The following is a 15,705-nucleotide window of genomic DNA, read 5'->3' on the forward strand; positions in this document are numbered from 1 at the left end:
AAGTAATGGAAAGTGGATTAATCCGTTCCAGACGGGTCCGCAGAGTACTTAAACTGAAGCGTTCATAAACTGAAACATGGGTGTAATTGGTTCCGGAAGTCTGTTCATAAACTGAAGCGTTCATAAACTGAAGCGAACTTTCCCATTAAAAGTAATGGAAAGTGAATTAATCCGTTCCAGATGGGTCCGCGGCGTTCATAAACCGAAAATTCATAAACCGAGGTGTTCATAAACCGAGGTTCCACTGTACTATGATTCATATGTTAAACTCCAAAAGAGTAAAATTCTCTAGTGTGGACTTAGCAACTTCCTTTCACATAAATAATTGTTATTTGTTTAAAAGTGCTGCCACTGTGAAAAATTAACACTTTTCCGTTGGGGGCAAACTGAATACAAAAGAGTGATTCTATCATTTAACAAGAAGTGTGAAATTAGACTTATTAAAATTGCAGAAGTGCATATATCATCCCTCTCTGCTTTCACAGGTTGGCTTTTTAAAGTGATTTGTTGTCTGTTAACATTTGGAAAATAGGAAACTATAACTTCTTTTTTAGGAAGTGAACAAATGAATGCAGGAATCTAGAATCCTCTTCATGAATCCATCTGAGAAATATTGCAGTACCCACATAATATTTTCTATATGTGTTAATGTGATCCCTTTAAAAAGTCAGTGAGTTAGCACAAAATCTTGGATTATATTTCTTGGCAGGGGAGTGTAATAAAGCTGACTATTCTTGTAGTTTTGATGTCTGCCTCATATTTTTGCTGGTTCATTCCAGAATGGTATCTGCAAAGGGTTCCTGCCAAGGCATTTAAGGTGGAATTCGATTTTCACTTGCCATGGGCTTACCACTGAGCATGGCAGGCCAGTCTCAATTCCTCCCCTCCCCATGACATTTGGACATCTGTGTCACTTACCTACATTTCCCCATAAGCAATAAATAATAATTTGGATGTGGAACCGGGAACTGTAAAGCATTATCGTGTTACAGTATGAGTAAATTGGATGATATATAATGTTGGTTGTACTCTTGAGTAGACCCATTGAAATAAATGTAACTTCAGTTTAGGGCATGTGTGCACTGAGTTTGACTTAGTTAGATATTACCCAGTGCAACACATCTACAGGTACTCAGAAACAAACTTCAATAGGACTTACAGTACTCCCATATAAGTATTGTAGCCTTAAAGTTATGGGAAGGGGGGGGGGTAAAATGTAAAATGCGGGACTTGTTATCAGTGACAGTCCAGTATTCAGCTTAACATCTAATTCTGCCCTTAGACATTTTCAAATAATTTTAGCTGCTGTATTTAAAATGATACATTGTTGATGTGAAAGAATTGCTATGTGTACATATCAGTGACTTCCCAAAGGAGCTGGTTTCTAACAAATTGTGCATGATATAAAGTGTTTTGTTTGTGAATGTAAAACCAGAATAACAGTTTGCTTACTCTTTTTTTAATATTAGGACATCCAGTTACAAATAAAAGGGAAGTTACTTCTCTTTGGAGGAAAAGAAAACTGAGTTACCTCCATGGAAGACACTCAGGATTTAAATGAACAGTCAGTAAGTAAAAAAAAAGTTCAAATAAACTCATTTATTTTTCCTATGTGCTGTGTTCAAAAATATTTTTCATTTTGCTGTATGTTGTTAGAATTGGTATGTACCGTAGTTGCATGTAATAAAGTAGGGTAGAACTTGAAGGTGAATGTGTAAGAAACACTGATATATGTAGAAAGCTCTAATGTTTGGCTTGGGTTACTGTTCAGATACTATTGAAAAGTTGCCTGGAGTCACCCCCATTTCACATTGGGAGGGGCTTCCTTGAGCCAATGAGAAGCAATGCATACTATGTTATTTGTGCAGGCAGTGCAGATCTTATGGGGTAGGGAAAAGAGCTGGCTGGTCCAAAAACAGAGGGAAGCACATTGCATCACATTTGGCAAGCTGATGTACCTCCCCTTAGGAAATGGGACATTTCCCCCAAAGTGTGGGTGTGGGTGATGTTGGTTGATATAGTGACCTCTGAAGTGATTTCCTGTTTCTAAATGACATGGAACCTACCAACATTGAAAAGACAAGCCTTCCTTCCCCCCCCCCCAACCTTGGGAACTGTGCCATTTGTCCCTAGATAAATTGGTGCCTGGGTAGTGACCAGGAGTGGCCAGCAGGGAGAGCGGGCACTATCATGCACTTGGGCTCCTGGCAACAGTGTTACTGTGACTTGGGAGGCAGAGGCACAGGGCAGCAGGTAGGCCACTGTTGTGGAGATGCACTGGTGGGAGCAATCAGGTGCTCCCACTGGTACATCTACCCAGTGCTACCTTGGCTTTCTCTCTACTGGTAAGCCACCCCTTCCTACCAGCTGCTGTTAGAAGTGACAAGATTTGGTTGCATCCAATAAGGTCACCAACAGATATAAGGCTTTGACATTTGCAAAACTGACAGAAATGTCTGTTAGTGGTCCAACATTTGAGTAATTTAGGACCGTAATTTAAAAATGTAGAAGTTGTGAACATGGTGCATAGGAATAAACTCCTAGGGGCTGAGGGTCCCTTCAGCTTTCCCAATAAAATATGTGAGGGGGCCAGGTCCCCTCACAATTAATGAACATTGCCATTCAAATGGTATGTGAACTGTGTCTTGTGATCAATTATGTGGGGCAGGGCTTACCTAGTAATAAATACTCGAATAATCTTTTGGAGAATATTCTCAAGAATATTCTCAATTAATGAGACTATTAGAGAATTTTCATTTAAAATAGGAGAATATTCATTTTAATGCATTGAAAATTATATAATTAGTAAATAGACATGTTTATTCATGGGTAAACTTGTTCAGATGGCAACCAAAAACTGCAGAAATACTTTTATTCAATGGGACAATGCAATGAATTCACATTCTTTGATTTTTTTGCACCAAAACTGAAATTGAAAAATTCAATGTGAATGACTCACATTAATCACTAAGCTTGCCACTAACTGTATATTTACCATCAACTTTGAATTCCAATTATGTTGTGTATGTTTGAAATGTAGCTTTTAAAGCATATCTACATGGTACAGTATTTTCAGTGCAACAATAATAAAATCAATATAAGTTTAAAATAAATGCTATTATTTCCAGAAAATAAAACAAAAATAATCAGTAATGGCAAGTTACATAACATCAGAAATGCAAATTACTATCTGCTTAGACAAGTAAGGCAACACAGAACATATTTAAATTATAACTGATAAATTGTCACAAGAAAGAAATGTATTTAAAAAATAGGCTTTAAGTAAAAAGTTTCAAATGTTTATAAACTCCTCAAACATCTTCAGAAGATAAGTCACCATCTTTGTCTCAACTGGTAACAGAGCTTTCAGTTCCACACTGATCATCTGCGAGATCATAGAACGAAGTTGATGGTTGGGTAAAATTCAATGAGCTTGTTAGAAGCTGTGTTTTCTTCTCCTTGGAGTTTTAAGTTATAAGTTACATATGTAAGCTTTCCTGCTCTGTCTGCAGTAAGCCTATTGCTTTTTGTTGAATGAATAAGTCCATAAGTACTGAAGCTATGTTCTGTTGCAGCTGTCATTGGTGGCATATTTAAAATGTCCACAGCCACTCTGCTAAGCTTTGAACCAAAGCATGTTCCCTTCCACCAAAACCACTGCTTCCACTTTTTCAACTATCTTCAATACATATGACTTGCTAAAAAAAAAAAATCGTCCTTAGCACGATATGCTGCCAGCTCTGCCAAAATATCTTGTGCATCATTTGGTGCACTTGCTGATATTTTGAGATCAATGAACTCAGTACCTTGAATTTGTTCATCTCGTGATAAATGAACGCCATTATACTTGGGATCAAGGATATTTGCAGTAAAGTGAATTGGCTGCAATGCCATTTCTTTTCTTAACTGCTCTTTCAGCTGTTTCTCTTCTTGCTTTGTAGGGCCTCAAAGGCATCACTTTTTCAAAGTGATCTTCTAGTTCTTTAAATGACTCAACCAGCCTACTTAACCTTGGTGTGTCCGATTCTAATAATATTATCCATTTCACTATTGGAGCAATACTTACACTGGCAATATCACAGCTTGACTTATTATTTAATAGATTTTTTTTAATGTGGGTTGTAAAACTGGTTCTTACATTAGAATTTACAGTTTGTGGAGAATATTCTCCAGAGACTTTTCTAGCAGAAAATCCGGAGAATATTCTCACCTCACATCACTAGGCTTACCTGCCCCCCCCCAATATTTTATTCACGTTGGCACTCCTGACATGTCTTGTTAACATGGTCCTCTTACAGGGTCTTCTGCTGGTTCCCTCACTGCGAGAAGTGACGTTACAGGGAACCAGGTAGAGGGCTTTCTCGGTAGTGGCGCCCTCCCTATGAAACGCCCTCCCTTCAGATGTTGAGGAGATAAAGAATGACACAACTTTTAGATGACATCTGAAGGCAGTCCTCTACGGGAGGATTTTAACGTTTGATTTTTTAATTATGCTTTTAGATATGCTGTGAAGAATCTGAGATCTCATTGCTTTAAAAAATGAGTGTGTTAATGAGTTTACTTATACAGTGGTACCTCGGTTTACAAACTTAATCCGTTCTGGAAGTCCGTTCTTAAACCAAAACCATTCTTAAACCGAGGCATGCTTTCCCTAATGAGGCCTTCCGCCGCCAGTGCCCTTTCACTATTCTGATTCCATTCTTAGACCTAGCTAAAGTTATCAAACCAAGACACTATTTCTGGTTTTGTGGAGTTTGTAAACTAAATCGTTCTTAAAGCGGACTGTTCTTAAACCGAGGTACCACTGTACAATATGCTACTTTTCTACAAGGGGCTGTGCTCAAAGCGGCTTATGGGAAACATCCAAAACATAAAAAGACAAATACAGTGGTACCTTGTGTTGCAAATCGTCCCCCTTACAAATTCTTCAGGTTACACGCTCTGCCAACCCGGAAGTAGATGCCCCTTGTTGTGAACTTTGCCCTGGGATGCGAGCGGAAATCGCGCTCCGGCAGCACGATAGCAGTGGGAGGCGCCATTAGGGAAAGCATGCCTCATGTTACAAGCAGTTTCCAGTTACAAATGGACCTCCGGAACAGATTATGGTAATTTCGCAACCGGAGGTACCACTGTAGATAAAATACGGAGCATGTCTATAAATAAATAAAAATGACATTATATGGATCAGAATAGTTGGTGCTATTTTATCATTATCCTGTTGTATTTCTTTTATGTCCCTTTTATTTCTTTTCCATTCAGGTAGTTCTGCATATAATATATATTTGGAAATTTTATCCCTTGTATCTACATAATTCTGGTGCAAACATTTTGAAGAGCCAAAGTGATTGGAAACAGCACAAGTTTTCAGAGAGTTTTGAGTTGCAGTGTTTGAGATCACATATTCTTTCTATGGATGGATACCTTTAGTTCTTTCAACAGTGGCAAATGAATACTTGCTTGAGCACATCAAAATTGAGCAAATGTGATACTGGTCATATTTGTGTATCATGGATTTGTGTAATTTCAGCAGAAAAAGAAAATGTTAAATATTCTTTTAAATATTCATTCTTAAATTGTAAGAGTAAGAATGAATAAGCAAGTCATTGGAAAAGGAACTATAGTAGATTTATCAATATTTTTCTAAATAGCAGTGTTTCTCAAACTTGGGTCTGGAGCTGTTGTTGGCCTACAACTCATCATTCCATCATTCCCATCATTCCTAGCTAGCAGGATCAGTGGTCAGGGATGATGGGAGTTGTAGTTCAACAATAGCTCTAGACCAAAGTCTGAAAGACACTGCTATATAGTGTAAACATGATGCCTTTTCTTGACCTTGGGTGGAATTCAACATAATGCTATGGTTGATCCATCAGTGCCAAAATTTCTGCTTGATATATGGAATGATCTCTCCCCCCCCCAAAAAAAATACTGCTCTGGGGATTCTCCGGATTCCAAAGTGGATGTGGGGGAGGCACAAAGGCCATGTGGTTGGAGGAGAGAGTGGAAGCCCCATTGTGCTAGTGTGTGTCCTTGTTCTGGCTTCCACTAGCACATAGGATTTGTTGAATTTGGCCCTATATCTTTAGAGGTGATCTAATGTGAATAATAAAATAATCTTGTACTTATACTTTATATGAACTGGGTTCTTGTCTTAACTGGAAGTACAGTGGTACCTCGGGTTACAGACGCTTCAGGTTACAGATGCTTCAGGTTACAGACTCCGCTAACCCAGAAGGAGTACCTTGGGTTAAGAACTTTACTTCAGGATGAGAACAGAAATTGTGTGGCAGCGGCACGGTGGCAGCGGGAGTCCCCATTAGCTAAAGTGGTACCTCAGGTTAAGAACAGTTTCAGGTTAAGAACGGACCTCCAGAATGAATTAAGTTCTTACCCTGAGGTACCACTGTATGAAACATTTTTATTCTGAAGTAAATTGCTCTGGTACTGTAAAAGGAACAGGATTCATTAATAATTACAGTCGTACCTTGGTTCTCGAACACCTTGGTACTCGTACGTTTTGGCTCCCGAACACCGAAAACTTGGAAGTAAGTGTTCTGGTTTTCAAATGTTTTCTGGAAGCCAAATGTCTGACGCAGCTTCTGCTTCAGTGCAGGAAGCTCCTGCAGCCAATCTTAAGCTGCGTCTTGGTTTTCAAACGTTTTTCAGAAGTCGAATGGACTTTGGAATGGATTACATTTGAGAACCAAGGTACGACTGCTCTCCAGTCTAACTCTTGAATGGGTGAAAGCCTGCCATGAGGTCCACTAATGCTTAACTTGCTTGCTCTCTTGCCCTTAAATCATTTATGCTTTTTTGAAAACTTAGAGGATCTAAGGATCTTTTTCATATGTTTAGTTACTTAAAACGATTATATTATGTTGCATTTCCCTACAAGACACTTAATGGCATGAACACATAACCTTTGTAGCACTTCACATTTTGGAATAGTGAGCAAACCATGTTCCTGGGATACAGATGTTAACTATGTATTTTGTTTTACTTCTAAAATGTTGTTTACCATTCAGTCAACTTTTTAAAAAGAAAAATAATCTAGTGGCTAACTTCCTAGTATATTATTTCAAAAGAGGCTTTATTAGAAACTCATGTAATTTCATCTTGAAGCTTTCATATAAGGTTGCATATTTGGGTTAGTTGATTTTTAACTTAAACAATAGATTCAACTACTGTACTGTAAAATGAGAAGTTCACAGTTATATGTAGTTAAGCTTGGTTTAATTTGGTGACATGTTAAGAACAGGACATTAAAATGATGCATGCAAATTTGCTTCACTTCCATAGCAGTAGGTGAAAGGGTATATAGCCCATGTCTTGCTTTTCTTGGCCTTGCTGCTAATCCTTATCCTCCTTTCCCAACAATACAATTTCCTTTGATATTAAAGCACTACTCGTTAAATGTTAGATGTTATCCATCTCTGTTTGGGGCTGTATTGCTCCTGGAAAAGACAAAAGTGGTATCAGATTGGTTCAGTATTTTGCCATACTGGCCTTACCACCACTTCTTTCTGCAAACCAACCCTGCAGAACCATTTTCCACTTGTCTACACCTGGAAAAAAGAAATTCTAACATGGCAACAGCTCACTCATTTTAACTTTGACTTTTTAGGTGCTCAAGAACTATCGTATTTTTCGCTCCATAAGACGTACTTAGTTTTTAGAGGAGGAAAACAAGAAAAAAAAATCTGAATCAATGCCGCTGGTGGCGGAGGGGGGAGCAGCCCGCTTTTGGGCTGTTCACCCTGCCCCTCTGCCGGTGGCAGTGGTGGCATCCCTCCACTTGAGGGATTCCGCTGCCGTCCAGAGCCTTCGCTTCATAAGACACACAGACACCCACCCACCCTTCGTTTTTTAGGAGGGAAAAAGTGTCTTACAGAACGAAAAATACGGTAAATGATTTTTATTACTGTCTGACTTCTTCAAGGGTTAAAGTTTGGGTTCCAGCCCTTATAACTGACCCAGTACACAAATTTACTTTGGAACTGTTCCTTTAACAAAACAAAACAAAACAAACAGAACATTTTATGATAACGGGCCTTACCTTATAACCTAACACCATTATCTGGAGCCTTGAAAAATAAAAATAAATGCTCAGTTGGGAATTCCTGCACAGTTCCCTGTGAGCAATGTGTCCAAGGCAGGAAAACAGTTTTAATTTTCACAAACTTGACAGGCCTTTTAGATGAAAAGTTCTCCCTTCTTGCCAACCTAGCAGTTCAAAAGCACGTCAGAGTGCAAGTAGATAAATAGGTACCGCTCCGACGGGAAGGTAAACGGTGTTTCCATGCGCTACTCTGGTTCGCCAGAAGTGGCTTAGTCATACTGGCCACATGACCCAGAAGCTGTACGCCGGCTCCCTCGGCCAATAAAGTGAGATGAGCGCCGCAACCCCAGGGTCGTAAGCGACTGGACCTAATGGTCAGGTGTCCCTTTACCTTTACTTCAATTAAAATAGTTAATTTAAATAGGATAACATTGCTGATTTTCTTTCTTTCTTTCTTTCCATTTTTTTCCAGGGTGTTCTTATACTGTATATTTTTATAATGCAATTAGTGTTTCCTTGGGCAATATTTCAGCCATATTGTAGGGTAGTGAAATGCCTGGTTGTAAGAGCTGGCTTTGAATGAGCCACTGGGCTGAAGTCAAGGGAGCAGAATGGAAACAGAAGCTGGTAGTTAACTTCTGTTAAGCCCCATGTAACTTGTATGACCACAAAAAGAGCATGGCTCAGAACCTTTGAAGCAGGCAGGTGAAGTGTTGATGAGCAAGGAAGATTGAGGAAGCAATGAAATATGGTGCCACATACATCATGTGTAATGTGTATTTCACCCTTTAAACTCAGCCTATAAGTGCAAGTAGACATTTCTTCTTGAGAATGTAATGCATATAGCAGTTAGTTGCTGGACAGTCAGATTGACTCTGGGTGATATATGTAACAGATAGCATTACACCAGGCATCCCCAAACTGCGGCCTTCCAGATGTTTTGGCTTACAACTCCCATAATCCCTAGCTAACAGAACCAGTGGCGATGATGTGATGATGGGAATTGTAGTCCAAAACATCTGGAGGGCCGAAGTTTGGGGATGCCTGCATTACACTGTAAACCACATAGTACCTCTAGGTCTTGCATTGTGGCTTCTATTATAAGAGCTTATGGGAATCTGGAAATAGAACCTTTTGTCATGATGCCCTTGGGCAAGGGTAGCCAACATGGTGCCCTCTAGATGTTTTTAGAGTCCAGCTCCTGTCAGCCCCAGCCAGCAGTCAATGGTCACAGATTACGAACGTAGGATTTCACCAACAGCTGGAGGTCACCATATTGGCTCCCCCTTCTCTAGGGTAATATTTGTGAAAGTGAACTAGATATAAAAAGGGCACGCGAAGACCAGGACACAACATGTGAGAAGAATTTTAGCAAAACTTTTAAAAATATGGCCATACTGGCATGCGCCAACAAAGGGAGAACTTTGTTAGTTACATGGTAGTATCACAGCAAGTATGACTATAGTTGCATAATAAACACCCCCAAGCCCACAAAAGGAGCTTTTTAGAAGTAAAGGTTTTCAAGAATTCAGAAGTGATATCTGTTACGTATATCATCCAGAGTCAATCTGACTGTCCAGCAACTAACTGCTATATGCATTACATTCTCAAGAAGAAATGTCTACTTGCACTTATAGGCTGAGTTTAAAGACATCTGTAAGGGTGAAATACACATTACACATGATTTTCGGTTTACGAACACCGTGGACCCATCTGGAACGGATTAATTCACTTTCCATTACTTTCAATGGGAAAGTTCGCTTCAGTTTATGAACAGCCTTCCGGAACCAATTACACCCATGCTTCGGGTTAAGTACGCTTCAGGTTGTCTGGAACAGATTAATCCACTTTCCAGGCTTACTTTCAATGGGAAAGTTCGCTTCAGTTTATGAACGCTTCAGTTTAAGTACTCCGTGGACCGTCTGGAACAGATTAGGTTACAGGTAGGTAGCCGTGTTGGTCTGGGTCGAAGTAAAATAAAAAAAATCCTTCAGTAGCACCTTAATCTGGAACAGATTAATCCACTTTCTATTACTTTCAATGGGAAAGATCACTTCAGTTAAGAACGCTTCAGTTTATGAACAGACTTCTGGAACCAAATGTGTTCATAAATCGAGGTACCACTGTATATACTTTTCCATCCTTTATGGCAGAATTACCTCTTTGGGAAAGGAAGTATGTACACATCCTAAAACTGGCTTCCTTTCAAGTTTTAGATGTATACCTCTTTGTAACACATGTGTTCAGCCTGAAATGGTAGAATAGCTGGCTAAAGATTACCAAGAAGCAGACTAATGAATAGAATCAGGAATTGCAAAGCTTTCCCCAGTGTAATATTTCTGAACAAAATGCAACATCATTCCTTGTAGCATTTCTTCCAATTCCCTACTTTTACAATGCTGAGAAACTAGGCAAAGCACATGAAAGAATGCTCTCTCACAGGTACTTTTTCTGCTTCCCCTTTTTCAGGCTTCTGGGAACACAGAATTTTTAATGTCATTGGCTACAGGGAACCATCTAATCTCTGTTCAAACTCCTTTAAATAATTTAATAAGTGTGAGTGATTAAGACATTAAGAATTAAAGTAACTTCAGACCAGTCCCTGATAATGAACACATGTCCATATTTCAAGGTGAAGAGAAATATGGAAGAGTAAACTTTATGTGCAGTTTACTCTAGATTTGAGTAATATTAATAAAACCCTAGAGTAAGTTTAGAAATATTTTTAAATAAAATGTCCTGTGATTGTGAACAAATTTGCATTGTCAAAAAGTTTTATTGGGATGGTGTTTTCCCACCTTTGGAACTTCCTCCCCTCAGAGATACTACGGGCACTTTGTTGTTGTTGGCATCCTCTTTGTTTCCTTCACTAGATGAAAACCTATCTATTCACCCAAGCCTTTGCTGTATATTTGTGCCTGGACTGATGCCATTTTACAATTTTTCTAATTGTGATTTTCCTGGTTTTATGGTGTAGTGGTTGTAGTATGTATATGGGCTAGTATTTTAAATAAACCTCTCGAATTGCATTGCAATGAAGTGTGGATAAGAAATATTTAAAGTAAATAAATGTAGTTCTGAAATAAAACCAGGACAGTTGTTTAATAACAGGTAGCCAACTATTGTTTGACCCAACTCCCATTAGCCCATTGTGGCCAATGGTCAAGGTTGAGTTTTAGTTCATCTGAAGGTCACCTCGTTGGCTATCCCTGGTTCCATACAAAAGCTATAATTAAATTTACTAGCTATCCTCTATGATAGAAGAAGCATTTCACTGCTTTCGCCAAAATGTAGGGACCATAATTTACAGAAACAGATGACTAAATCTTTAGTCCAGTGCAAGGGAAGCTTTAGGATGAAACCATGTGTAATAAAAGGAGATCTCAGTGCTGTGGATGTAGTTGGTTCCCTTCCTTCCTTTTTAAAAGTGTATTGGTTCTAGCATATTACTGAATGAAAAGTGTGTCGTTGTTTTTTTAACATGACACTTCTAATCTACTAGCTGGCCTGATTACTACCGTGACTCATTGCCCTTTCCTGGTTGAGGAACAAAATCCCTGGTAGCTGGGTGCCTGAGAATGGAAATGGTGCAGCTTACTCCTACCTCAGACATCTTGCTGCAAACTGTTAAAGTTAGATGTTCACACACTGTTAAAAAGAGAGATAACTGTGTTCATACTCCTTAAAAGGAGTTTGTCTTATGGTAGTAAAAATGGTGTTGGCAAGCGTGAGCTCTTGCGTTGTCTCTAAGGCAGGGATGGCCAATGTGGTCTCCTTCAAACGTTCTTGGACTGCAGTTCCCATCAACCTGATGGGAGTTGTAGCCACACGGCATCTAAAGGGCACCAAGTTGGCTACCCCTGGACTTAGGGTTGCTAGGTTGTGGCTGCTGGCCAGTTTTCTAATTAGAATGTCAGCTCATGTTGCATCTTCAGTTCAGACAAGAGGAGGAAAGGACAACCTGTGGACTGCTCCGACCTTACATTCCTGATCTCTGCATCAGTAACTGATGTGGCAGCAATTAGTTATGATATAGGCTACAATTTGTAACTGTCTTTATTGTCAGTTGTCAGTAGGAATGGACAAATCTGTCAATTTTGGATTTGCTCAGTTTTTAAATATTTTTCAGTCTTCAGTTCTGCACATTTCCACATCAATTTTCTTTTTTAAAAGCTCTCATGAAAATTCATCAGCATTTTAGTTTGAATTTTTCACAAGATACACGTTCTTCTATGGAATTTTGCCAAATGCAGACATTTTTGCAAAGCAGTTCTCCCTAAAATAATGCATTTGTGTGATTTTCACTAATACATGCAGTTGATGCTTACCATAGTGTATGCCTTTTTGTGCACATTGCCTGGTTGGAAAACTGCATTACAAATTTGGAAAACTAAATTTTATGAAATGGCTGTTTCAGTTTGCATATTGTTTTGAAAAGTGTGAATTAGGTAAGATATGGACTGAATCAAATTTTAAAATGTATAAAACCCACTTTTTTCTTTTTATTTTGCTCATAGAGCAACTGGGTATACTGAAAGCTTACTGAGGGTAAGCATGGGCCAATCAGTCCCTTGCAATGGCATAGGGTTGTTGTGAGAAGGACAAACCAGGCAAAAGGGAAAACTGGGAGCCCTGTTCCGAAATGTAATAAATAAAATATATCCAGGAAGTTGACAAGTACAGAAGAACATAAGGACAATAGTATTCTCCTGTTATATGTCACCAGTATCTCACATTCAGAAAAAGAAAAGAATTTTTCATAATATATCAGGTTTTAAAATTTGTCATATCTCATGTTTTTTAAAAAAACCTTTCTGATACTGTTCAACTCTCCAGTTTAAGCTTTATGTTCCCATCTCTGAAATGGGCAGATGTTTTCTGGAATGTATTTTTCATGCTTCATTCTTTAATAATAAAAAGCACATCATGTGTGTCTTGACTAACTTTTTTACTTATCTGCAGTGCACATAGGTTTCTTCCTTTGCTGGATATAACATTTGGATGGTATTGACTGGTGGCAGGGGGCTTGTAAGTTCTTGCTTAACAAAGCTTTCCCTGAATTGTGGCCACCTTTGTATTACTAGTTATCTGTTTGTTGACAAATTTTAATCCTTGAATGTTTTAATATTTTTAATGTAACATCTTATTGTTCATGGCTTATGGGAAAAGATTGTAACTTACAAATTTGTTAAATACTGTAAATAAAATAAATACATACAATGTAGGAGAGAAAGGAGGGGTGGGCGGGCATGAGAAAGAGAGAGAAGTTATGTTAAAGTCTGCCTTTATTTGAATCTTCATATAATTTAGGATATTTGTGTCATATTATTTAAGTTCTTGGTAACACACCTGTCAGGGGCTTCCAAAATAGTTATAGATTTGAACATAGGATTGGATTATTACTCTTATTTGTGTCTAGCATGAATGTGGTGTGCTGTTAAATTAACATATCTTGGATTAAATCATGAAAACTCTATGTCATACGTATAGCTCTGCAGTTAGCACTGTGGGTCTGAGAGAGACAGAGAAACACAGACTGCAGTGTAACATTTCCTTTTCTTTCTTATACCACCAAAGATCTATTCTCAGAATCATTCAAAGATGATTAGATCAGATGTGTGTTAATTTTAGCATGCTGGGGATCCATATAGAATTGTAGAGGGTTTTTTTAAATTATTGCGGCCGTGAATAATCCTTTTATGAGACTAAGGATGGGGTAAGCCATGCATTAAAACCCCCCAAGGAGCTTAGAAATCCTTAAGAATAAGAATTTTACAGGTGCTTGTTGTGTTATGAAAGAGCTCCCGTTGCTCGGTCCCAGCTCCTGCCAACCTAGCAGTTCAAAAGCATGCCATTGCAAGTAGATAAATAGGTACCGCTGTGGCGGGAAGGTAAACAGTATTTCCATGCGCTCTGGTTTCCGTCACGGTGTTCTATTGCACCAGAAGTGGTTTAGTCATGCTGGCCACATGACCCGGAAAGCTGTTTGTGGACAAAAGCCAGCTCCCTCAGCCTGAAAGCGAGATGAGTGCCGCAACCCCATAGTCGCCTTTGACTGGAAATAACCGTCCAGGGGTCTTTTACCTTTTTTTACCCTTACCTTATGAAAGCAAGAGTGGATAGCACTGGTGGGGCTGCATTGCTCCTGGCTTCCCATCACTTGTGTTGCTACCATTTATTGGGAGGCAAAGTTCAAAGCAACAGGGAGCTTCTCAGTTGTGGGTGTGATGGCAGGAGGGTTGGATTGACTGCCACTGTGCCCATACATGCTGAGTGCCCCACTGCCTTTCTCCTGCTCCTCTCAAAAAGCAGCAGTCACAATAACTTGGGAACCATATCCCCTGTCCACCCGCCATGAGCCTGCCTGGAGCCTTCATTTAACTTTAGAGGCTCTGTTTCAGGTCCCACCATCATCTGAAATCTTGGTTTAATTCTGTATTTTGCTGCTGTTTTAAACTGCACTGCATTTTGTTTGGTTATGCTTGTTGATTTTTATCTTATTTTGTTTTATACTGATTTTATATAATACTAGCTGGCCCTGCCACGCGTTGCTGCGGCTAATCCCTGTGTCTGCCCCCACCCTGTGCCGATCCATGACGTATCCCGCCCCCTCTTCCCCCCACCCGCCTTATCCCTGTGATTCCTCCCACCCTGTCCCGACCCATGACGTATCACCCCCCCCCGTTCCCTCCACCCCGGCTCATCCTTGTGACTGGTCCCACTGTGTCCTGACCTATCCCGTCCCCTCCTCCCCCCAACCCCCACCCAGGCGAGTCAGTACCGCCATTCGGCCTAGTCTGTAAAGGCTTCGGTCTAGTATGTAAACGGGAGCTGAGGTGCTGTTGAGAGGGAAGGTTCTATAGGTGTAATACCATGTAGCCGCTGCTAGAGGGTGCTGGTTTGCAACCTGGTTCTTTTCCCAGAATGCATTTTCGTCTGAGTGGTGTGTTTTGAAACACGGGGTTTTGGGGTTTTACCAGGCACAGGTGTGACATCTGTCTTTGAAAACAGTATGGGCTTGCTCTCATATTCGCATGCGGCATTGTGTCAAAATTTGAATGCAATCGGTCAAGCGGTTTTGGTGAAACTTGGATACTAACGGACAAGGCCAGTTTACGTTTTTATATATATAGATTTGAAATGGGATGGGAATACAGTTGGTGAGAGTAATGTACAGTCAAACCTCTGTTTGCTACCACTTTGGTTTCCGACCACCGCAGACCCAGAAGTGTTTACATCCGGGTTCCGTGGCGCTCGGATGCGCAGAAGCAATCTGCACAGCGTGCGCATGTGCAGAAGCGATCTGCGCAGTGCGTGCACAAAAGCGTGGCTTCAGCAAGCGACCGATTCGGGGAGGGACCGCCTCCCCGGAACGGATTGTGGTCGCAAACTGAGGTACCACTGTACATTGTGAAGATGCAAGAAGCAAAAGTGATGATGAAAACAAACTAAGGTGGATCAGCAATAGTTATAACTGCTATCGACAGAAATGTCAATTCTTTTAATGACGCAAGTCATTAGTAAAAATACAGTATTTTTCATCACATTGTTTTGAGAATTCTAGCATCCTGTTTCCCACAGGCAAACCAGATGCTTATGGGAAGCCCATAAGCAGAATACAAACAATAGATCTCATCCGCTGTTGT

General features: G+C 39.8%; 1 protein-coding gene across 23 annotated transcripts in view; it reads left to right on the top strand.

Annotated features, from left to right (window-relative positions):
- EYA4 (EYA transcriptional coactivator and phosphatase 4) overlaps positions 1-15,705 on the top strand; it is a 120,848-nt gene that overhangs the window by 16,479 nt on the left and 88,664 nt on the right. For all 23 annotated transcript variants that reach the window (XR_004692183.2, XM_035108945.2, XM_035108959.2 and 20 more), the window contains one exon: positions 1,470-1,568. Coding sequence is in view for 16 of the 23 variants with exons in the window: in XM_035108945.2 (XP_034964836.1) it covers positions 1,536-1,568 (33 nt within the window). In the remaining 7 variants the exon portion in view is untranslated. Of the gene's footprint in view, positions 1-1,469; positions 1,569-15,705 lie in introns of those variants that run through there.

The sequence above is a fragment of the Zootoca vivipara genome, chromosome 3 (assembly GCF_963506605.1).
Source record: "Zootoca vivipara chromosome 3, rZooViv1.1, whole genome shotgun sequence".
Classification (NCBI taxonomy): domain Eukaryota; kingdom Metazoa; phylum Chordata; class Lepidosauria; order Squamata; family Lacertidae; genus Zootoca; species Zootoca vivipara.